Source organism: Ovis canadensis, chromosome 11 (genome assembly GCF_042477335.2).
Source record: "Ovis canadensis isolate MfBH-ARS-UI-01 breed Bighorn chromosome 11, ARS-UI_OviCan_v2, whole genome shotgun sequence".
Lineage (NCBI taxonomy): Eukaryota > Metazoa > Chordata > Mammalia > Artiodactyla > Bovidae > Ovis > Ovis canadensis.
Genome location: NC_091255.1, coordinates 37875478 through 37898952, shown reverse-complemented (window position 1 = coordinate 37898952; position 23475 = coordinate 37875478). Strand labels below are relative to the sequence as shown.

The window sequence follows — 23475 nt, the reverse complement described above, 5'->3', positions numbered from 1 at the left end:
GTCACAGAAGGGTTTTCTCGGGTCTTAAATGCCCATAAAGGCATCTCTCAGTCGTTATTTCAATCTCTTCTTACTCATGTGCTGTTTTGTACATAACATCGTCTTTTTCACTTGCAAGGGTAAATTCATCAGGATCCACTTCGGGACCACAGGGAAACTGGCTTCTGCTGATATTGAAACATGTGAGTAACACAACCACTGAAACTCAAACAGATAAACCAGGGATGTCATTTGCAGGGATACTGCCAACACGTGGTGAGCACGGAGCCTGCTGCCAGTGCCGCTCGCGACCTAAGGCCATAATTCTCCACGATGTCTGTGTGCTCTGCTTACCTCAGTGTCAGACTGATGGCTCTGCAGCACATTTTGGAATTCCAGTCTCAGAAGCAACTATGGCATTTTTTCCAGGACCTACAGTAGGACTATTCACGGGTTCCTATATGTTATCTACAGGTTTACAATACATTTCTGTGATTTGCTCTTTTTTTTTTTTTTTGCAGAAGGATTCACATTTACTGGTTCAAATAGAGTATCTAACATTTGCTAAACATGCATTTCACACTAACTGGTCACATTTCCACAGGTAGTCAAATTCTCAGAAAAGGGCCCATCCCTTGGCAGATGGCAGGGTGAGAGGTAGCAGAGGGCCAGGGTAGCAGAGCCTGCCAACCATCATTTGGTCGTGCAGGACTGATGGAGCCAGGTTGGCAGGCATTCTGTGATTTGCTCTTGATCTGAGCTTTGGCAGATGTTTCCAAGGTAATCACTCACCAAAGAATCTAAGGTGAGCTGAGGAAGGAGGGGATATTAAAGATCAATTAAAAGACAAAGGTCACAAGTCATCCATATGAAAAGCTGATTTGTTACTAGAGCGTGCATACTTCACTCTTTGCTTTTAAATGGTGAGAACCTTGGCTAATTGCCATATGTATTTGGAATTCTTACATACAGTACCAACAGGATCAATCATCAAGTTGAAATCTCAATGAAGCCTACTGTAATATCCCCAATTTTAGCCAAAGACATTGTGGTTCATTTACTATCTCAGGAGCATTGATATTTTTTCTAATTCAATGTCTATTTCCCCCTCTTTCCAGATCTTCTAGAAAAGTCTAGAGTTACTTTCCAGTTGAAGGCAGAAAGAAGCTACCATATTTTTTATCAGATCACTTCCAATAAGAAGCCAGATCTGATTGGTAAGAATGAACCTAAATTCACAGACAAAAATTAATATTTTTGTTAACTACTTTTAATGTGAAACATACACCCTGAACTCTGTGTACCCAGAAATGCTCCTGATCACCACCAACCCATATGATTACGCCTTTGTCAGTCAAGGGGAGATCACAGTCCCTAGCATTGATGACCAAGAAGAGCTGATGGCCACTGATGTAAGACAAACACTCACTTTTTTAAAAATCTATTATGCATGGGAATGATAATAGCAACCATACTGTAAGTGTGGTTACCTTAGAATATAGTGTAAATTCACCAAAATATGTTAATATCTTCTGCCCTAACCTTTGTCCTGTCATTTCTCCTGACAGAGCGCCATAGACATCCTGGGCTTTACTCCTGAGGAGAAAGTGTCCATCTACAAGCTCACGGGGGCAGTAATGCATTATGGGAACATGAAATTCAAGCAAAAGCAGCGTGAGGAGCAAGCAGAGCCAGATGGCACTGAAGGTACCAAATGAACCCCCAACTGGGTTTAAGACAGAAAATACACCAAGAAACAATAAAAAGTTCTTCTAAACTCACATCTTCTTTGCCACTAATTTTCTGAAGGGCACGCACACCCTACACATACTGCACTCTGTCCTCGCCCTCTTTCCTTTTAGCATCTCTACATCTCCGTCATTTCTACACACACCAAAAAGAGAAAACGAACCCTAATAGCCACTTATAAGTATGCATTTAAAAAGCACAACCTGGGGCCAGATCAGAGAGAGGATAAGACAGAACTATATGCTTACTTTGCCTTAGAAATGACAAGAAGGTATACAGGATAACTTGGCATTTCAGTGTGTTTCAGCGCCAACTGGGTAAACCTAGCAGAGGGATACAATGTCTGTCCAAACACAGAGCTGGGGGTGGAGGATATCCCTAGACATCTGTGCACGTGTGTGTGTGTGTGTGTGTGTGTGTGTGTGTGTGTTGTCTACATGTAAACCTGCAGACAATCTAGGCATCAAGTAAGATAAACAGAAACCGAGAAAGAAAAGTCTTATGCTCTATGGAAGGAATATGGAAATCACAGAAACCACCATGGAAGCTACAGTTATCTGCTCCTTTGAAGTCTTTCCTGACCATCTCAGTTTGACATTCTGTCTCCCTCATTTACATCAGAGTCATTGGCAACATTTCAGAAGGGGACGAGGTAGGAATCATCCATTGAGACTTAGTTCCCACATTTTCAGATAAAGAAACTGGTCATTGATGGTAAGTTGGGAAGAGCAAAATTGAGATAAGGTGTATTCATGTCACCTTTCAACCATACCTAAGAGCAGGGACTCTGGCTTTTGTCTTACATAAAGTATTTCCATAAACATTGGACTTACATTTGATTTTGCTAAATGACTCAAAAGCTGCTTGCAACAAATCACCAAAGGCCAGTGTAACTGACTGATCATTTATTAGCAAGTACATGCTCTAATGTACAGGAAGACTTGCCTGACCTTCTATAGAATTATTTAAAGTTTTTCATTTAAATAATAATGAAAATGGATTGGAGGAAAATGGAAGGACTATCTTAAAGAAACATCTGCCATTAAACAACATTTCTTGAATTGTGTCTCTGCAGTGGCTGACAAGGCTGCTTATCTCCAAAGTCTTAACTCTGCTGACCTGCTCAAAGCTCTCTGCTACCCCAGGGTCAAGGTTGGCAATGAGTATGTCACCAAAGGCCAGACGGTACAGCAGGTAAGTGCACAACCTGAATGAGTCACACACTTCCCAGGCCTTTAATAGTGCCAACAAACATTACTTTGTCCATGAAGGTGTACAATGCAGTGGGCGCTCTGGCCAAAGCCGTCTATGAGAAGATGTTCCTGTGGATGGTCACCCGCATCAACCAGCAGCTGGACACCAAGCAGCCCAGGCAGTACTTCATCGGGGTCTTGGACATCGCTGGCTTTGAGATCTTTGATGTGAGTTGTCTTCAGATTAATAAAAAGTGGGAGAAAGACAATCTGGGTTTTGATATATTAGGTATTCCCCAGTGGCTCAGCGATAAAGGATTCGCCTGAAATGCAGGAGATGTGGGTTCAATCCATGTGTCAGGAAGATCCCCTGGAGGAGGGCATGGCAACCCACTCCAGTATTCTTGCTTGGAAAATCCCATGCACAAAGGAGCCTGGCGGGTTATGGTCCATGGGGTCACAAAGAGCTGGACATGAGTGAAGTGACTGAGCAGCAGCAGCATGCTGGGTATTATTCATTTATGTTTGTAGTGTCTACATTGCTTTCTCCAACATAGTACCTAGGACAAAATATCTAGGAAGTAACAGGATAATAGCAGTAGTAATAATAATGGCCAAACTCTATCGAGAAGTCTATATTTCTGGCACTCTACTAAGTACTTCAAATTGTTACCTCATTTAATCTTCACAATAACCCAAGAAGGAGTAACTAACATACTTCTAATTAAATGTGGAGGAACAGATGCAAAAAAATCAGCACACCTGCTAAAGATCCTCCAGCCACATAAGGCAAAGCCAAGATAGGAACCTGGATCTGTAGTGTTTGGTCCATACACAAGGCTCCTTCCATCCCACTGAGGAAAAAGGAGCTAAAAGGAGAAGCCCAGTGACAGTTCATAGTCTTTCCTCTTCCAGGTTCATCTGACACCCACCATTTCCCCTCTGGGTCATTAGCTTCATCATCTATAAAAATGAAGGTGTCTATAAAGTAACGAAGATTACTATAAAGACTTCATCAGATCTTCAATGCTAGACCACACGAGGTCCCTACTTTCACAGATATGACAATGAGAATTTACCAAATGTTTGATATGAAATTAACCTATTAATTTCACTTTGTACATCAATTAAAGGTCTTAAGAAAAGCTTTCCTTAATAAAGTGACAGCCAAAAGTGAAAATGTGAACTTCACCTTGAATTAGAGAGTGGGGGTGGTAAAAAGGTGAGGCTTTGCAATAAATTACTTTCACCCTTAAATCTGAACCCACTACTCACTGGTTTGTACTTGTGTTGTACTTTTAATACACATTATTGCCCAGGCAATCTTAGAAGGGAAAGGAGGTCGATTCTACCAGAACTCTTGCTGTGTGGCTGACAGCTTTAAACAATGCCCAGAAATCACAAAAAGAGTTCATGTGAAAAATGATCCTTTCTTTCCTGGGATTTCTGAATAAACAATAATTAGTTCATAATTTTATTTCATTACTGAATTTCACATATTTTCAATAAAAGATTTTTCAGTAATGAATTCTACCACTTTAAAAATCCATTTAACATTGGAAATTTGCTTTTGTGCAGTTCAACAGCCTGGAGCAGCTGTGCATCAACTTCACCAACGAGAAGCTGCAACAGTTTTTCAACCACCACATGTTCGTGCTGGAGCAGGAGGAGTACAAGAAGGAAGGCATCGAGTGGACGTTCATCGACTTCGGGATGGACCTGGCCGCCTGCATCGAGCTCATCGAGAAGGTCTGTTTGACTTCTAAAGGAAATCTGAACTGTAAGGATAACTTTCCCAAGTGTCTTAAGCAACGTCAGAAAGTATTACAGTAATCTTAAATAGACTGATATCAGAACAAGTTAGAGACTTACTTTAGAAATTATTTCCTCTTTTCAGCTTTTACAGAAGGACCAGAGAGTTTAATTTCATTTTGTCCTGAGCAGTTTTGTTCTAACACTGACTCAAATCCAATTTGAAAGCAGCACCTCTACTGAGATGGTCTACTTCACCAGAGAAACTGCCTCATTTGTTTTAAATCTCCATATGATCCGAGACGTCAGCAATAGAAATAACTATTTTCTAAGTCAAAATTAATGCAGAGGTAACACAGCTAGAGCTTATATGAAAGCTAATCTGTTTGGAAGTCAAGAAGTCAAATTGCTTATGCTTGTTCATAATCTATCTTTAAGGAGATTAAGTGCACAAAATGTCCTATATAAACTTTGGGTTATTTATACTATTGCGTATAAAGTAAACATTCTAAGTCACTAAGTCCTTTTCATAGAAAAATAAAACTTTGACCATACATTAATTCACCAAGTAGGTGAGTTAATGTGATAAATGTGATAAATACAGACATTTTAATGTCGCCTCCACATGCTGTGCTGACATCTAGAGTTTGTATCTAGCTATTCTTTTACTTAAAAATAATGCTGTGGATCGAATGTGAGAAGGAATGGTGGAAAGTCATTCTAGTGATAACAAAAGGACTTTGAGCTTGATCCTGGTTTACTTTATAAGTATATTTAATTAGGAGTGCTCATAATTCAATCAAATGACAGCCACTATACCTTTTGAGACAAGACAGACTGACACCAACATCTGCTTTTCTGAATTTAGCCACTGGGCATCTTCTCCATCCTGGAAGAGGAATGCATGTTCCCCAAGGCCACAGATACCTCCTTCAAGAACAAGCTGTATGACCAGCACCTGGGCAAGTCTGCCAACTTCCAGAAGCCCAAGGTGGTCAAGGGCAGAGCCGAGGCCCACTTCTCCCTGATCCACTACGCGGGCACCGTGGACTACAACATTGCCGGCTGGCTGGACAAGAACAAGGACCCCCTGAATGACACAGTGGTTGGGCTGTACCAGAAGTCCTCCATGAAGACTCTGGCCAGTCTCTTTTCCACATATGCTAGTGCTGAAGCTGGTACTTTCTGTAACCCCTGATTTAAATTAACCTATCCCCACAGAAAGTTTACATACCATTCTAGCCTCTGGGATACGTTCATTAATGGGTTTTCTTTTTAATCTTAGACAGCAGCGCAAAGAAAGGTGCTAAGAAGAAGGGCTCTTCTTTCCAGACTGTGTCAGCCCTTTTCAGGGTAAAGTACAAATTTAATTCAAAAATCTATGTGGTCTCTATGACTTATCATAATTATAGAATTTAGAATAAATTAGGAGGGAATGGAATGTTAATAGGAATTACTTCAAATATTTCCTCTTGTTCAGGGCACAGCAAGAGCAATACTTCTGTAGGGCCGAATGTTTTACCTACTACTCCTTATTATGCTCATCTCATGTATTCAGGAATTCCAAAATGCCTTTAGAAGTTTTCTGGTTCTATAATAAGGCTGATTTTTGAGGAAGCACAGCTGAACTTCAAAGATCTCCCTGCGGAAAGCCGTATCTCTATTCCACTAATATTGCCCTTTGAGAACGTTCCTGAGTCCCTCTTTGAGAATAAGCCTGAGACACATCCTTTAGGACATCTTTCCACCAAAATGCATCTTTGTCTTTGAGGTAGATTTAATTTTTTGTGATAGCTGAAAATTACCTAAAGCCAAACCTAGTGATTTAAATGGATGATTAAGATAGAAAAATACCTGTAAAGAATTAAATAACAGTAATAATAACATTACTACAAATAATGTGATTCTCTCGGATGGCTTAAAAACTGGCTCTTCTAAAAGGGGACATATGGAGCATCTGATCTAATGGCTGCTTTGTCAGGATTTCTATGAAGTTCTACAGCTAAGTCTCATTCCTTCTAAAACTAAAATGCAGATACAACATAAAACCTAAACGAGAAAATGGCCCTGTTCTTTTCTCACTACCAATTTGCACTATCTCCCCAAACAAACTCTTACACATATTTTCAGGATTAGAAACTCACATTACTTATTTTATATGCTAGTAGTTAACTGAGACACAAAAAAATAAAGCAACTCTGCCTTCTCAAAGAATATACCTAAGAAATATTGAAAAATATCTGCATGCTAGTTTTCTACAGTTGCGTAAATCACCACTGTCTATCATAATCAGTTATTCTGTTTCTGGAGTAACTGCCCCATATGCTTCAGACTGTGGCTCATCCTCAGGTATCTGAGATCCACCTATAGAAGGCCATATAGTCTCATGATTTTAGACTCTTCAGAAAACCCAAAAGGTTACACGTCCCAGGGAATAATATACTCGAGAAAGGAATGTCAAGCACTGGGACAGTGACTAGCATAGGTCACCACTGTAAACTAGTACTGTGAGAATTATTAGCACTGAGAGAGGCCAAAGAGACCTTCGAGGTAATCTCAACCATTTTCAGATGAGACCCAGAGAGACAAAAGGGATTTTAAGCACCTCGTTAGTGACACAGCAAGACAGTAGTCTTTTATTTTCTGATTCTTCCTCAAGAACACTTCATGTGCCTCAATGCTACTTGAATTGGCAGTTTGTTTACAGGACAGATCCTAGGTGTCATAAATGAATACCACAGAGAGCTATATTTCTACCTAGCACTCTGGCCTTTCAGTTATTTGGCAGGCTACAACTCTTGAGACCCTTAAAACACAGAGCAACTGAACCCTCATAGACTTAATAGTTAAGAGAGTGCCTAGGTTCATTTCATATAATTGCCCAAAAAAGCAACCTGAAATAGAACTTTCTCATCAAGTCCCTTCTCCCTGGTTTCCTAGGAAAATTTAAATAAATTGATGACCAATCTGAGGAGCACACACCCCCACTTCGTACGGTGTATCATTCCCAATGAAACCAAAACTCCCGGTAAGATCTAAGAGCACGAAATAATCAAACAGGCGCAAGTGTGACAGCTGAACTGCCCAGCAGTATACACGTTGATCTCTTTCTAGGGGCCATGGAGCATGAGCTGGTCCTGCACCAGCTGAGGTGTAATGGGGTGCTGGAGGGCATTCGCATCTGCAGGAAGGGCTTCCCCAGCAGAATCCTCTATGGGGACTTTAAACAAAGGCCAGTCACTCTTTGTTGTATTTCACTAAATGCTGTGCTTGTTTAATCATTTTTACTGTTGTCCTCTGTTCATTGTGTTCTATGTACCCTGTTTAGTGGGTATTATGAAGTAAGTCAAATAATATAATCTTGTGGTGGTAGAACAGAATACACGCTAGAGGAGGTGGCATTTCTTACAGATAGGAAGGAAGCATGCATTAGCTCATGGAAAAATCATATTGGATTCACCAATATGGACAATTGGATTTTCTATTTTGCTTTCTCTCTTTTTACTGATGTTTCTTTTTGGTGTCGTTTGATTTTCATATATGTTCACACCATCCTAATCATTCATTCTTTCTTCACTGAAACAGATACAAAGTTTTAAATGCAAGTGCTATTCCAGATGGACAGTTCATTGACAGCAAGAAGGCTTCTGAGAAACTTCTTGCCTCCATTGATATTGATCACACCCAGTACAAGTTTGGACACACAAAGGTACAGCCACTATTTACTTACAGCTGATCCAAGCACCATCTGCCGTGTCTGTCTCTCCTGTAGTCTGGGGATGATTTGTGACTTTCTCTCTTTCCAGGTTTTCTTCAAAGCTGGCCTGCTGGGTCTTCTGGAAGAAATGAGAGATGAAAAGTTGGCCCAGATTATAACAAGAACTCAAGCTGTCTGTAGGGGATTCCTAATGAGGGTAGAATATCAGAAAATGCTGCAAAGGAGGTAACGACTATGCAGAGTGTCAGGACTGTAAGGTCCCTCAGGGACTTTATTACATCAGTCTTGCTCATTCAGTAACTCTTCCATTTTCCAGTTCATGCACTTCTCACCCAGTTCAGAACCCATTCCCACAACACATCAGACTTTGCCCAAGCCCTCACATTTGGACTCCCATCAAAACTCTCTCTCTCACTGTCTCCCTTCTATTCCTCTCACACACAGCTGCAGGAATCATGTGCAGTAAGCACTGTTCTCATCACGCCATATCTCAGTTGCAGTTCCCCACGGTCTCCCTTGTCAAATCCTAGTTGCCTCTGTGTCTGTTGAGGCCCTCTCTATTCCCCACCTCATCTATCCTCTCCAACTGCCTTGTCTTTTCCAGCCAGCCTAAACAGTTTGCCTGTCTCTTATATTCTCATGTTTGCACAAGCCCTCTCCTCTTGGCCTTATGTATTCATTCACCAGCTCACACCGTCCATTTCCTCTTCCCCTAATGAACCTCATCCAACTCCACTGACCTAGTGCTACTGCGTTCCCTGTGCTTACACACACATTTTGCACTCAGTCTGCTCGTGCACACTTGTTTATTTCTGTATAAGTTTTCCCAAGGCTTTCCATGTGTCAGCATTATGGTTTATGCCTTCTTGGTTACGGTTCTTATAAATTGGACCTGTAGAAATAGCATTTCCATTTTAACAAGCTTGAAGAGGCAAACACACTGTTCAAAGGCAGTCAAACTTGGCCAGTTTACTGCTACAGTGTGCAGAAGGGATATCTTTTATTACTATTTTTTAAGTGTTATTTAAATAAAACAAATTTTGGAGCTCAATACAAGCTAAATGCCCTGTAGACATTAACAATCTAGTTGAGCAGGTAAGAATGAGGCATTTGAAAGGATTTGAGAAAAGCCAGTATATCATGTGAAGAAGCTAACAAAAGAAGTTCACAGAGCAGATAATTCAGGGGTGATTAAATAAGAGGAGAGGCTTCAAGAAATACATGATAAATCATAAGCTCAGTGTAGGTTCAGTTCAGTCTCTCAGTCGTGTCCGACTCTTTGCGACCCCGTGCATCGCAGCATGCCAGGCCTCCCTGTCCATCACCAACTCCCAGAGTCCACCCAAACCCATGTCCATTGAGTTGGTGAAGCCATCCAACCATCTCATCCTCTGTTGACCCCTTCTCCTCCTGCCCTCAATCTTTCCCAGCATCAGGATCTTTTCCAATGAGTCAGCTCTTTGCATGAGGTGGCCAAAGTATTGGAGTTCAGCTTCAACATCAGTCCTTCCAATGTGGAGCAATTCGAAAAGCAAGCCATGCCCTTTCACAGTTCTCATCAGTGTGCCCACAGCCAAGCTGCATGATCAGCTTACAACTTCCATCAGTTCAGTACAGTTCAGTTCAGACACACAGTCGTGTCCGACTCTTTGCGACCCCATGAACTGCAGCACGCCAGGCCTCCCTGTCCATCACCAACTCCCAGAGTTCACTCAGATTCACATCCATCGAGTCATACCCACTCCCAAATCACTAACACTGTGATTTCTCAGGTGTTCTTAAAATGGTGCATGTTGTTCATATACACAAAGTATCCCTCCTCTAAAGTCAGCTTCTTTGCTAGTGTGACAGGGTCGTGGGAACACAGAATTGTTAAGTATGAGCAGTGCACATTAGCCAAGTGGTCATACTGAGGACCACTCTAAGTGGGAGTCGGTGGGAGTGTGTATTTATGTCCCCAGCATATAAAATATACAGAATTTGGCAAATCATTTATATGTGGGGTGGTCATTAAAAGGGGAGTTTATATGTTTAAAAAAAATAACAGCAACAACAACGTTGTCTCTGATGGATCAACCTACACTAATCCTTTCCTGTCATTTCAGAGAAGCCCTTTTCTGCATCCAGTATAACGTACGAGCCTTCATGAACGTCAAGCACTGGCCTTGGATGAAACTCTTTTTCAAGATCAAGCCCCTCCTCAAGAGTGCGGAGACAGAGAAGGAGATGGCCACAATAAAGGAAGAGTTTCAGAAAACCAAGGATGAACTGGCCAAATCAGAGGCCAAAAGGAAGGAACTGGAGGAAAAAATGGTGACTCTCTTGAAAGAGAAAAATGACCTACAGCTCCAGGTTCAATCTGTGAGTACCCTCTGTGCTGAATCCACCATGTCAGTGACTTCACAGAGCAGATAATTCAGGGGTGATTAAATAAGAGGAGCGGCTTCAAGGAATACATGATAAATCATGTCAGTGCACCATTTTCTTGACTTCACAAACACTTTGGATTTATAAATGGCCTTTTCTTGAAAAAGAATGTTTCCAATTGCTTTTTTCAGTATTTCACTTAACTTTGAACATTCCTATGAAGAAGGCAAGAACTACTTCCAAATTACAAATGGGAAATTGAAGAATTTATTTAACAATGTCACAAATTTAACAGCCATGAAGGAAGCAGTTTAAAGGCAAGCCCTCAAATCTCAGTCATTTTTCTAAGAAAATGACTGCTTTAACTGCTTCAACCCAGCCTTAAAAGTGGAGCCCTATTTTCTGAATACACATGTATAAGATTGCATTTAAACTCAAAAAAGACAGTCATTCTTATTTCTCTCTGTAACTCTTTTCCCCAACCCCCAGGATTTAGCCCAACAAACTGACTTGCAGTTATTTGAACTGCACTACCAGGGTAAAGGGCAGAGCTAATGAACCCTGTGATTCTTCCTTTGATACAGATCCCAAGTTCTTAAGGTCTCTCCTCTGTTTATTGATTCAAGAAGCAGCAGAAATCAAAGTGGGACAGGCTTGGCATCAACACTCTGGCCAATTACAATCTCCCATTTCCTTAGGCCAAGTCAAGCAAGCCCAACAATGTCATGAAGAAATCCATAAAAAGGATAGCTTTCTTTAAAATTTTTAAGCTATTTTCAACTTTTCCTATTGATAAATTAACTTATATGAGAGTTACATTTTCCTTAAAGCACAGTATCACAGCCTCTTCATCTTAACCTCTGTTCACAGGTATTATCATTAGTCAGTGAGTAAATATTTACTGAGTGTATCACTTAAAAGCAAAGGAACCCTGAAAAGTCCCCATTATCATTCATTCAAGCATTTTAAAAACCTAACATGTAAACAAACACTGAGAAGTTAAAGAAATTCCCTAGATCAGAGTAATCTAATAAGTTGGTGGCTGAACTGATTTTTTTGAGTCCTTTAGTCATTTATAAAAACCTTATTGAGTAATATAGTTTCGCAAAATTACAAGTTCTTATATACTCTAAACTTCCTTTTGAGACTAATTCTTAAAATGGAAAAGGAAACCTTGGACCATTATAGAACTGTTATGGCCTATCAGGGAGATTTTGAGTGTATAAAAATGTTTCATGGAAATATATTCATAGGCATAAAAATTATGTTCCTTTTTTTTTTAATTTAATCTAGTAACTGGGGAATGACCAAAGCCAAAATGAACCAATTTGACTAAGTCAAAATCTTTGAATATTACAGCTGAAATGCTCTTAACAATCATCTATTCCAACCCTCTTAATTACATGAGATAACTGAGTATAAGAGGAATAAGGCAAATTTGAGACAAGAACTCAGGCTTTGGTCCTCCCACTCTTCTATACACTACTTTTTAAAACAGTCAGTTACTTCAATTCAGCCATTTTTCAGACTAATTTGTTTCTAAATCTATTGTCCCGGATCTAATTAGCTACATTTCTCCAAACAATGGAATAATGTTCAACTAACTTCTACTGAAAAATTCATTAGCATTCAGTAAACACTTCTATTTCATGCAAAGAACAAGTTCAAAATAAGTAACAAATTCTCTAATTAGTTCAACGAATCTCCCCTCAGGAAGCTGATGCCTTGGCTGATGCAGAGGAAAGGTGTGAGCAACTGATTAAGAACAAAATCCAGCTGGAGGCTAAGATCAAGGAGGCGACTGAGAGAGCCGAGGATGAGGAAGAGATGAATGCTGAGCTGACGGCCAAGAAGAGGAAACTGGAGGACGAATGTTCAGAACTGAAGAAAGACATAGACGACCTTGAGCTGACCCTGGCCAAGGTTGAGAAGGAGAAACACGCCACAGAGAACAAGGTATGAATCACATTGCCCTATACCCTGCAGAGACTGCCATCCATCAAACCTGCTCCACTGCAGAGGTCACTTCTCTTTTAACTCTTCTAGGTGAAAAACCTCACAGAAGAGATGGCCGGCCTGGACGAAGTCATAGCTAAGCTGACCAAGGAGAAGAAGGCCCTCCAGGAGGCCCACCAGCAGACCCTGGATGACCTGCAGGCAGAAGAGGACAAAGTCAACATCCTGAACAAAGCTAAAGCCAAACTAGAGCAGCAAGTGGATGACGTAAGCATGCTTTTAATATCCACTTGGAAGGTTTTTTTAATTTCCTTTAACTTTTAATGAAATTTACTTTCGCATTAGCTTGAAGGGTCTCTGGAACAAGAAAAGAAACTTCGAATGGATCTAGAAAGAGCCAAGAGGAAACTGGAGGGTGACCTGAAACTGGCGCAAGAATCCACAGTAGACATAGAAAACGACAAACAGCAACTTGACGAGAAACTTAAAAAGTAGGAAATCCCGAAAACAATTCTGTGCAACACCATCTTTCAATCTGTAGGAGTACTAATATGTCTTGTTCTTCCGTCTAAAGGAAAGAATTTGAAATCAGCAATCTGCTAAGCAAAATTGAAGATGAGCAGGCAGTAGAAATTCAACTACAGAAAAAGATCAAAGAGTTGCAGGTGAGTCATCTCACCTCCGTTTGTGTCTTCAGCCAAAAACCTGAAATTGAGATGAGATCGTTCACGTGCTGTGTCACCGCCAGGCCCGCATCGAGGAGCTGGAGGAGGAGATCGAGGCCGAGCGGGCCTCCCGCGCCAAAGCAGAGAAGCAGCGCTCAGACCTCTCCCGGGAACTGGAGGAGATCAGCGAGCGGCTGGAAGAAGCCGGCGGGGCCACTTCCGCCCAGATTGAGATGAACAAGAAGCGGGAGGCCGAGTTCCAGAAGATGCGCAGGGACCTGGAGGAGGCCACCCTGCAGCACGAGGCCACGGCGGCCGCTCTTCGCAAGAAGCACGCGGACAGTGTGGCCGAGCTGGGGGAGCAGCTCGACAACCTGCAGAGGGTCAAGCAGAAGCTGGAGAAGGAGAAGAGCGAGATGAAGATGGAGATCGACGACCTCAGCAGTAACGCAGAGACCGTTGCCAAAGCCAAGGTACCTGATACTCCCTTTATTTTTATTTTCCCAAAACTATCTTTAAATGAGGGTAATTATTAATGATAATCTGTAAGAACCCTCACTGCTCTCTGGCATTAAACATTGCTTATGGCACTGATCTAAATTTTCTATTCTGATACATTCCATTCTATTTCGTTTTTTAAAATGTTGGATATGCTGCCCTGGTGGCTCAGTGGTAAAGAATCCACCTCCCAATGCAAGAGATGCGGGTTCAATCCCTGGGTCAGGAAGATCTCCTGAAGAAGGAAATGGCAACCCATTCCAGTATTCTTGCCTGAAAAATCCAACGGACAGAGGAGCCTGGTGGGCTAGAGTCTACACGGTCATAAAAGAGTCAGACACAACTGAGCGACTAAAGCAACAAATGATTGAGATTGTTTCACAACCTTCTTTAAGTGTCAGCATCCAGTACCACTGGGCTAAATGAATGAGCTCCAACAATGACCACTTGAGGGACGTCATGCACCCATCGTGCTTGACACCTAACATGTTCCGTAGAGTTGGCCATAAGTTTCCACTCACACTCGACATAGCTTTATGTCGACATAGCTTCACTCTAAAAATATTTTAAGAATCAAGTATTAATTTTATTTTTTACTGCATTGAGTATCTCATCTTTTGTGGCTACGTGTCCTGCAGGGAAACCTTGAAAAGATGTGCCGCACTCTAGAAGATCAAGTGAGTGAACTTAAGACAAAAGAGGAGGAGCAGCAGCGGCTGATCAACGACCTGACGGCTCAGAGAGCGCGTCTGCAGACGGAAGCCGGTAGAGATTTCCCTCAGTCCCACAACTATGTCCTAGAGAAAAGCAGTTCTGGGGATTCTGAGTTAATAGCAATACTCCCATATTACAGGGGGGTAAACAAACTACCAGAATTTGCCGACAAGGTCAGGAAAAAAAGCAAGAAATAATCAACAGACTAGTTTATTTGTTACACTCCAATAGCAATGCTGCTTTTTAGTCTCGACTTCTAGCCAATTCTGTAACAATATTTAAAGCATATATCTGTCAGTTATATGTATAATATATATACAAACCTTTAGGCTTATTTTTTTATGCCATTAGCAAATTCCTTTACTTCTATAATTCTTAGGTGAATATTCCCGACAACTGGATGAGAAAGATGCTTTGGTCTCTCAGCTTTCAAGGACCAAGCAAGCGTCTACTCAGCAGATTGAGGAACTGAAACGTCAGCTAGAGGAAGAAACTAAAGTGAGTTTCACCAAAGATCTTGGCTAATCAAATCTAAACATGTTCAGTTAGAGTCTACTTTAAGTGTATAAATTAAATATCACTGAAGAAATGAATTCAAGTCAGTGAACTCATACTTCTGCAGGCCAAGAATGCCCTGGCCCACGCCCTGCAGTCCGCCCGCCACGACTGCGACCTGCTGCGGGAACAGTACGAGGAGGAGCAGGAGGGCAAGGCTGAGCTGCAGAGGGCGCTGTCCAAGGCCAACAGCGAGGTGGCCCAGTGGAGGACCAAGTATGAGACGGACGCCATCCAGCGCACGGAGGAGCTGGAAGAGGCCAAGTGTGTACTGTGAACTCCAGAAGAGGAAAATGACTGGTTTCCCAGCTGAGCAACTCCCAGAAAGATCTGTGATGATGATAATAACATAATAATAGCACAGGCTAACATTTACTGAGTGTATACCATGTCTCCAATACTAATATATATTACATATTAACATTTAAATGCTTTCATAGCAATATTACATTGCATTGTTATCTGTATCCCTATTTTACAGATGAGGAAATTGAGACTGTGAGAGTTAACCAACTAACACAAGAGCATATGATTAATAAATAGTACAGCTGGGATTAGAATCAGACATTCTGATGACAGAGACCACCTTCTTAAGTACTGAGGCACAAAGACAGATCTCTTAAAACTCACAATGGGGGGCACCCAAATTGTGCATAATGTCCAGGGTTAGTCTGAATAAAGTAAAGCTTTAGTCTGTGTACAGACCAAAGGAGACCTTCAGTAAATCTTCTAGAGCATCAGGGATAAGGGTTTTTGCATGCTTGTTGGGCTTGTATATTTGGCACACAATTGGGAATAAAGCAAGAATGTAGACAATTCAGAAGGGGGGGGGGGAACCCTGCCTTTTCTTAGACTGCATGAATTATCCTGATTTACTTCTTTCTTTTCCTGGTGAGACTCTCCAAATATATTTGATTAAAAGAAACTGGCTATTTTTCTAGGGAAAAAGTACATAAAATAAAATGGAAAGTCTGAGAAAGCAAAAGAATATGCCCAGTATATCTGTGCCCAACAGTTAGTCTCAAATCCTTTTTGGAATGAGGTGAGATATACATCAGTCAATAGAATTACCCTTGCTAATCATTCTCCCTACCATACTCAATCAGAAGCCTGCAAGTCCTCAAACTGTACGCAGTAAGATACATACAACATCAGCTCCAACAATGGCCTCTAAGAATTCAACAACAAAAAACTTGAGTTCAACCGTTCACCACTTTGGACCTTTTCATAGTTCATCCATCTAGAAAGCAGTTCTGGCCAACACAGTTTTGAAAGCCATGCAACTTGACATCTATTCCATAGTTCAGAATTAGGATTATGAAAGGGGACTGAGAGCTTAGCACTTGCCCCTGTTCCTGACCTCTCCCCTTAACTGCCTGGCTAACTTCTCAGGAAGAAGCTGGCCCAGCGTCTGCAGGAAGCTGAGGAACACGTAGAAGCGGTGAACGCCAAGTGCGCCTCCCTTGAGAAGACCAAGCAGAGGCTCCAGAATGAGGTTGAGGACCTCATGCTCGACGTGGAGAGGTCCAATGCTGCCTGCGCGGCCCTCGATAAGAAGCAGAGGAACTTTGACAAGGTGGCTCAGCCTATACAAACTCCACCCATGTTTTATTAATACTTAGTCTCCCTTTCTCCATCAGCTGATAATTTACTGCTTTTCAGGTCCTATCAGAATGGAAACAGAAGTATGAGGAAACTCAGGCTGAGCTTGAGGCCTCCCAGAAGGAGTCCCGCTCTCTCAGCACTGAGCTGTTCAAAGTCAAAAATGCCTATGAGGAGTCCCTGGACCAACTTGAAACCCTAAAGAGAGAAAACAAGAACTTACAGCGTGAGTGCACTTGGACTTCTCTACCCTGTGTGGCCTTGGCAGGACCTCTCCATGTTCTGACCTCTTGTCCTTTCTGTTCACCCACAGAGGAGATTTCCGACCTCACTGAGCAGATTGCTGAGGGAGGGAAGCAAATCCATGAACTGGAAAAAATAAAGAAGCAAGTGGAACAAGAGAAATGTGAGATTCAGGCTGCTTTGGAGGAAGCAGAGGTACATATTATGATGTTGGGCAATGGTACCATGAAAGGGATCCATTATTACAGAGCTGGTGGAAATTTGAACTCATATAACCTTGATCAAGGGCAATTTGATGACAGTTATCACAAGTCTTAAAAATGGAATACTATGACCTATCGGTTCTAAGAATCTATCCCCTAAGACTGTCCTAAATAGAGGCAAAGTTTCAACACAAGATATCCAATCCAAAACTAAAGTGATGCAAGCTATGGAACATCCATATGATGAAATTTTATACAGCTTTTAAATGTAATTAATACAGGGGAATATTTATGGTAGAGGATAATTTTTAAAGCAAGACCTATATCTGCGTATACAATTTTATCATGTGTAAATGGACATGGGTTTGGGTGGACTCTGGGAATTGGTTATGGACAGGGAGGCCTGGCGTGCTGCAGTTCACGGAGTCTCAAAGAGTCGAACACAACTGAGCGACTGAACTGAACTGAAATATATATATATATATACAGGGAAAAAAAACTAGAAGAAAATGCACCACATTAAAATAGTGCCTCTTGAGTGGAGGCACGATAGGAAGGTTTTCTGTTTTTATAAATTATGCCCACATGATGCAGTGAACATATATTTTGTAATCAGAAATATATATATATGTTTTAAAACTGAGAATTCCTACAATAAGAATTAGTATAGTACCTTATACTTTACAAAGCACCCTTATTACAGAGCTTCCCTCTAAAATCCACGACTAAACAGAAGGATGATTTACCTAGCAGAGTCCTAGAGCTGTTGTATTGTACTTTGTAAAATTAGACAAACTGATATTAGTAAGGGTTTGGCTCACAAGGGAATATCCTCCAAATAGTCATTTTCCATTATTAATGGATCATTGTTTTGTTAAGGCATCTCTTGAACATGAAGAGGGAAAGATCCTGCGTATCCAGCTGGAGTTGAACCAGGTCAAGTCTGAAGTGGACAGGAAAATTGCTGAAAAAGATGAGGAAATCGAACAGCTGAAGAGGAACCACATCAGAGTTGTGGAGACCATGCAGAGCACACTGGATGCTGAGATCAGGAGCAGGAATGATGCCCTGAGAGTCAAGAAGAAGATGGAAGGAGACCTCAATGAAATGGAGATCCAGCTGAACCATGCCAATCGCTTGGCTGCTGAGAGCTTGAGGAACTACAGGAACACCCAAGGGATCCTGAAGGTAGATGGGTCCACTGTACAGCCCGGATGAGTGAGGGATGTGACCTGTCTCCCATTCATCACAACAGCTTGTTAAACCATCCATTTTTTTCCCTTTAACAAATTATAGCAATTCATAGTATGAGGGAGCTAAATTAAGTACACATAGAATATATTCTTAAAGAAATATTATGTAAAAAAGGAAAAAACCCAGAAGCCCAGAGATATGATATGAGAGAAATTAGAAGAGTTTGGCACCAATAGGCCTGGGATTGAGTCTTAGTTTTGTTACTTACTAACTGCCTGATTTTAGGCAAGTTATTATTTAACCTTTCAGAACTTCTATTTCTTCCACAAAATAAGAATGAAACTACCACCTCGTAGGGTTACTTTTGAGGATCAAGTGAGAAAAGAGATGTCAAGTGATGGGTAGAGCATACAGAAAATGTGCCATAAAGGATCCTAGCACGTGAAAAATAACCAGTTGATGGCATAAAACACAACAAGAATCCCTAGCTGGTAACATCACCATTTTCATGCTCATTCAAATGACAGGCCTGTCATTTCCTGTGCCTGGTACCAGCCCATTCTTCCAGTTCATCTCCTAGGGTGTTCACACCTTCTTTAGAGTGTCTAAGGCCTCTTTATTAACCTAACAGGATACCCAGCTCCACCTGGATGATGCTCTCCGGGGCCAGGAGGACCTGAAGGAGCAGCTGGCGATCGTGGAGCGCAGAGCCAACCTGCTGCAGGCCGAGATTGAGGAGCTGCGGGCCACCCTGGAGCAGACGGAGAGGAGCAGGAAGATCGCAGAGCAGGAGCTCCTGGATGCCAGTGAGCGCGTCCAGCTCCTGCACACCCAGGTGACACCCTCATATCAAGCAAATGCTGTATACCCTGATGCTGCTGCTTCCGTTTAGCCGCTAAGTCATGTCCAACTGTTTGTGACCCCATGGACTGCAGCCCCCCCAGGTCCCTCTGTCCATGGGATTCTCCAGGCAAGAATACTGGAGTGGGTAGCCATTACCTTCTCCAGGGGATCTTCCCGACCCAGGGATCGAACCCGCATCTCCTGCTTTGGCCTGTGGATTCTTCACCACTGAGCCACCAGGGAAGCCCCACTCCATTTTTATAAATATGTGTATATTCAGAAGGATGGAGGAGACGCTTTAAAATATTAATTGCAGTTATCTTGAATGATGAGATTATAGGGTCTGTTTTTCTTTTTTAGATTTTCTACCAAAAAAGGGACAGGGGTATTACTTTTTTTATTTAAAACTAGGGCTTGAGTCCTTAGATTATTTTGAAAACCATGATGTGGAATAAGCTTAAATAAAGATTATCCACTGACCACACAATCTGAAAATGCTCCATTTAATGTTTCTCATCAGAAGCATGTCAGCATTCAGCACTACAGTGCTTACGATCCCTTTGCCTTGCACACCATTCAGCATCGCTGACCTGCCCAGGCATTAAATACCCTAGTCATTTTGACAACCAAAAGTATCCGCCTCTAAAAGTTTCTAAATACCCACTGAGGTGGTATTGCTTCCCTTAGGGAACCACCGGGCGAAATTTTAAGAAAATGTTTTCAGATGTATTCTTCTGAATTACTATTCAATATTCCCAGAGGGAGCAAAACATTCAAGTTTAACAGAAAATAGATTCCTTCTAATAGAAGAACTCTCAGTGCCAGGCTGTCACAAAAAGAAGCAATTATTTTCAAACGATTCAAGGATAGAATACTAGTGATGTCTGTTTGACATATAATTGAAAGAGCAATTAATTAATATAGGCTTTTTTGAACCTCACACATCCTCACACACAAATCAGATGGACAATCAGGGGGATGGGACAAACCTTGCAAATGATTAACATTTTTTTAGTGAAATCTTACTATTAGGTCCCCTGCTTGAGCCAACAAGTAAGACATCAATAAAATCCCAAGTGTTCAAACTACTAGTCTTATAAATTTCCACTACTTTTAACAGAACACCAGCCTGATCAACACGAAGAAGAAACTGGAAAATGATGTTTCACAACTCCAGAGTGAAGTGGAAGAAGTAATTCAAGAATCACGCAATGCAGAAGAGAAGGCCAAGAAGGCAATCACTGATGTGAGCAAATGAGCATTTGTTTAATGATACTGTGTGTTACCTGCTATTACCAGGATTATTGTATTGGTTTATTTACTAATTAGGCGGCCATGATGGCCGAGGAGCTGAAGAAGGAGCAGGACACCAGCGCCCACCTGGAGCGGATGAAGAAGAACCTGGAGCAGACGGTCAAGGACCTGCAGCACCGCCTGGACGAGGCTGAGCAGCTGGCCCTGAAGGGCGGGAAGAAGCAGATCCAGAAGCTGGAGGCCAGGGTGCGGCTCTCAATCTCTGAATCTGGGAAGGGAAAAAGTCACTCCCCCACCCTTCTCTCTTCTTGCATATTGATTCCCATCCTTACCCTGGGGCTGAGGACATCCACCCAGTATCATCAGTAGGTCATGAGTCAATTAATATCCCCCAAGGCTGACTATATAAGTATCTTTCTTGATTGTAGGTACGGGAACTTGAAGGAGAGGTGGAAAGTGAGCAGAAACGTAATGCTGAGGCTATTAAAGGTTTACGGAAACATGAGAGAAGAGTAAAGGAACTCACCTACCAGGTAAGGAGAATAGCTTTCTAGAATATCCAGATTTCCTGCCCAAAGAAAACCTACTGACTGTGTGATACTCAAAAATAGCTACACATTAGCTTGATATATTCAAGGGGCAAATGACACAATCACCTATCACAGGCACTCTTCTAAGCCGCAAAAATCAGGAATTCCTTTAAAAATAGCATAAGTGAGGAAAGAATATAGGTTTCAAGGCCAGGTCAACTGGTATTGGCCTCTCTTATTTTTTAAACTCTGATAGGTTACCTAACGCTAATCACCCATAAATTCTACTCACCAGAGCAGGGAGGTAAATTAAAGAATTGTATAACTCTCTAACATAGTGCCTACACATGGTAGACACTTATCAAGAGTGGCCACTGTTAATACTATGAAGGAAGCCTCAGGGTCGACCACATTTACCGCAGGCCCACTTGCCATCATATCAAAGTGATTTATGTCACCACCTATAGTAGGTTTATTTTATTGGATTGAATGCAGACCATTTTTTTTAACTTCCAGACTGAGGAAGACCGCAAGAATGTACTCAGGTTGCAGGACCTGGTAGATAAATTACAAGCGAAGGTGAAATCGTACAAGAGACAAGCTGAGGAGGCTGTAAGTATCTTTAAGCCCTTGAGGGAAGAGTGAAACTTCTGTGGTATTAAGAGAATGTGTTAATTAGAAAGAGACACAGATGTAAAGAACAGACTTTTGGACTCTGTGGGAAAAGGCAAGGGTGGAATGATTTGAGAGAATAGCACTGAAACATGCATATAATCATATGTGAGATAGGATCACCAGTCCAGGTTTGATGCATGAGACAGGGTGCTCAGGGCTGGTGCACTGGGATGACGCTGAGGGATGGAACGGGGAGGGAGGTGGAGGGGGGGGGCGTTCAGGATGGGGAACACATGTACACCCATGGCTGATTCATGTGAATATATGGCAAAAACCACAATATTGTAAAGTAATTAGCCTCCAAATTAAAATTAATTAATTTTTTAAAACCCAGGATTTATAACAAAAAAAAAGAGACAAGTAAGAATATATCATTCTTAAGAGATGATATAAATTTGAATTTACTCCCAAATTCTAATTATGGAATAAGATTTCAAGAGGAGATATTTTTATTATTAAGCAATTTGTAGGGGTTTGGGGAGAAAAAGAAAATTCCAAATAACCCGCCTTACTTGACAGCTGCAAAGAATCCCCAGTAGAAAATCTAACACCATGATAAATATTCCTCTCCCTCTAGAAATGGGCAAAATCAAGTATTCCCAAAAGCCAAATAGAAGTCTTTTACCCCAACTGACTCCTTCACTCACTAACCAGTGTCATCAGCAGAGGCTTATCCCTGCACACTTGCTGTAGCACATTGGGCTGTGTTGGAAGTTTCTCCAGCTTCATCTTTCCCGGTTGTTTGTTCCCTGTTCTTCCAGACACAACGTGGTAGGTAGGAGATAAGAAAAGCAAACACAAAAGGAAGTGACAGGACAGAAATAAGTCCAACCAACGGAGGGCATTACTTTCTTCCTAGCCCAATTTTTCTCCCATCTCCGTATACCAGAGTCAAAACATATGGCAAAACAAATTAAGTGGAATTTTCCCAAAGTTAATAATTTGATCTCACATTTACTTTCTAACCTCTGTGACCATAAAGGGGTCTCTTCCCCCTTTCCACACAACCCATACCTGGTCAACTGATTTCACATATACATGGGTTGGGCACAATGAGCCTGTCTCTTCCGTTTCGAAACTGTTCTTTCTTTCATTCTTTAGAATAAAAAAAGTAATTGAAGCTACAAGTTCGGTCTGGATTTGAAGTCAAATATGACAAACAGACCATAAGAAAGAAGTATCTGAGTTGAGGAAATAGTCCTGTTTCGAGACAAGTGCAATAAGAACCACGAAGTCTAATTCTCACAACTTTATTCTTAGGAGGAACAATCCAACACTAATCTCGCCAAACTCCGCAAGCTCCAACATGAGCTAGAGGAGGCCGAGGAACGGGCTGATATTGCCGAGTCCCAGGTCAACAAGCTGAGGGTGAAGAGCCGGGAGATTCACACAAAAGTCAGTGCAGAGTGAACACACACCTGCCTGGTGCTGCCAAGGGCCTGAAGAAATGCACAAAATGTGCTATTCTGGGTCACTTGCTTTATGATGTTTTTTTCTCTTAATGTTGAATAAATAAAAACCATAATGAACTGATAAATTGAAGCAGAGTGTCATTTTTTTATTTCCAGAATTACTTATTCTCAAACACAGTTCTCACCTAGCTGTTATCTTTTAAACAGTATATAAGGCTTTGCGGAACATTAAGTGTTTGTACCCTTCTCACCACCCAGCATCCCCTTTCCCATCTCCACCTCCACGACACACACACACAAAATTATCTTTTACTGGACCTGATTCTATTAAATCTCTCAAGATTGTTCCAAATTACTATGTAAAACACTCCAT

At 41.5% G+C, this 23475-nt stretch overlaps 1 protein-coding gene across 3 annotated transcripts in view; it reads left to right on the top strand.

Annotated features, from left to right (window-relative positions):
* The window catches only part of LOC138447472 (myosin-8), a 29058-nt gene extending 5831 nt beyond the window's left edge, over positions 1 to 23227 (top strand). For all 3 annotated transcript variants that reach the window (XM_069603408.1, XM_069603407.1, XM_069603406.1), the window contains 32 exons: positions 119 to 182; positions 1098 to 1196; positions 1288 to 1391; positions 1548 to 1686; positions 2804 to 2922; positions 3000 to 3149; positions 4500 to 4670; positions 5542 to 5851; positions 5959 to 6026; positions 7614 to 7701; positions 7788 to 7905; positions 8259 to 8382; positions 8480 to 8616; positions 10497 to 10752; positions 12472 to 12714; positions 12805 to 12981; positions 13060 to 13205; positions 13289 to 13379; positions 13463 to 13852; positions 14516 to 14642; positions 14971 to 15089; positions 15214 to 15410; positions 16539 to 16722; positions 16809 to 16974; positions 17062 to 17186; positions 18074 to 18382; positions 19020 to 19223; positions 20352 to 20477; positions 20561 to 20731; positions 20914 to 21018; positions 21532 to 21627; positions 22951 to 23227. In XM_069603408.1, coding sequence (XP_069459509.1) covers positions 119 to 182; positions 1098 to 1196; positions 1288 to 1391; positions 1548 to 1686; positions 2804 to 2922; positions 3000 to 3149; positions 4500 to 4670; positions 5542 to 5851; positions 5959 to 6026; positions 7614 to 7701; positions 7788 to 7905; positions 8259 to 8382; positions 8480 to 8616; positions 10497 to 10752; positions 12472 to 12714; positions 12805 to 12981; positions 13060 to 13205; positions 13289 to 13379; positions 13463 to 13852; positions 14516 to 14642; positions 14971 to 15089; positions 15214 to 15410; positions 16539 to 16722; positions 16809 to 16974; positions 17062 to 17186; positions 18074 to 18382; positions 19020 to 19223; positions 20352 to 20477; positions 20561 to 20731; positions 20914 to 21018; positions 21532 to 21627; positions 22951 to 23100 — 5073 coding nt within the window. In that variant the 3' untranslated portion in view covers positions 23101 to 23227. The remainder of the gene's footprint in view (positions 1 to 118; positions 183 to 1097; positions 1197 to 1287; positions 1392 to 1547; positions 1687 to 2803; positions 2923 to 2999; positions 3150 to 4499; positions 4671 to 5541; positions 5852 to 5958; positions 6027 to 7613; positions 7702 to 7787; positions 7906 to 8258; positions 8383 to 8479; positions 8617 to 10496; positions 10753 to 12471; positions 12715 to 12804; positions 12982 to 13059; positions 13206 to 13288; positions 13380 to 13462; positions 13853 to 14515; positions 14643 to 14970; positions 15090 to 15213; positions 15411 to 16538; positions 16723 to 16808; positions 16975 to 17061; positions 17187 to 18073; positions 18383 to 19019; positions 19224 to 20351; positions 20478 to 20560; positions 20732 to 20913; positions 21019 to 21531; positions 21628 to 22950) is intronic.
* The last annotated feature ends 248 nt before the right edge of the window (positions 23228 to 23475 follow it).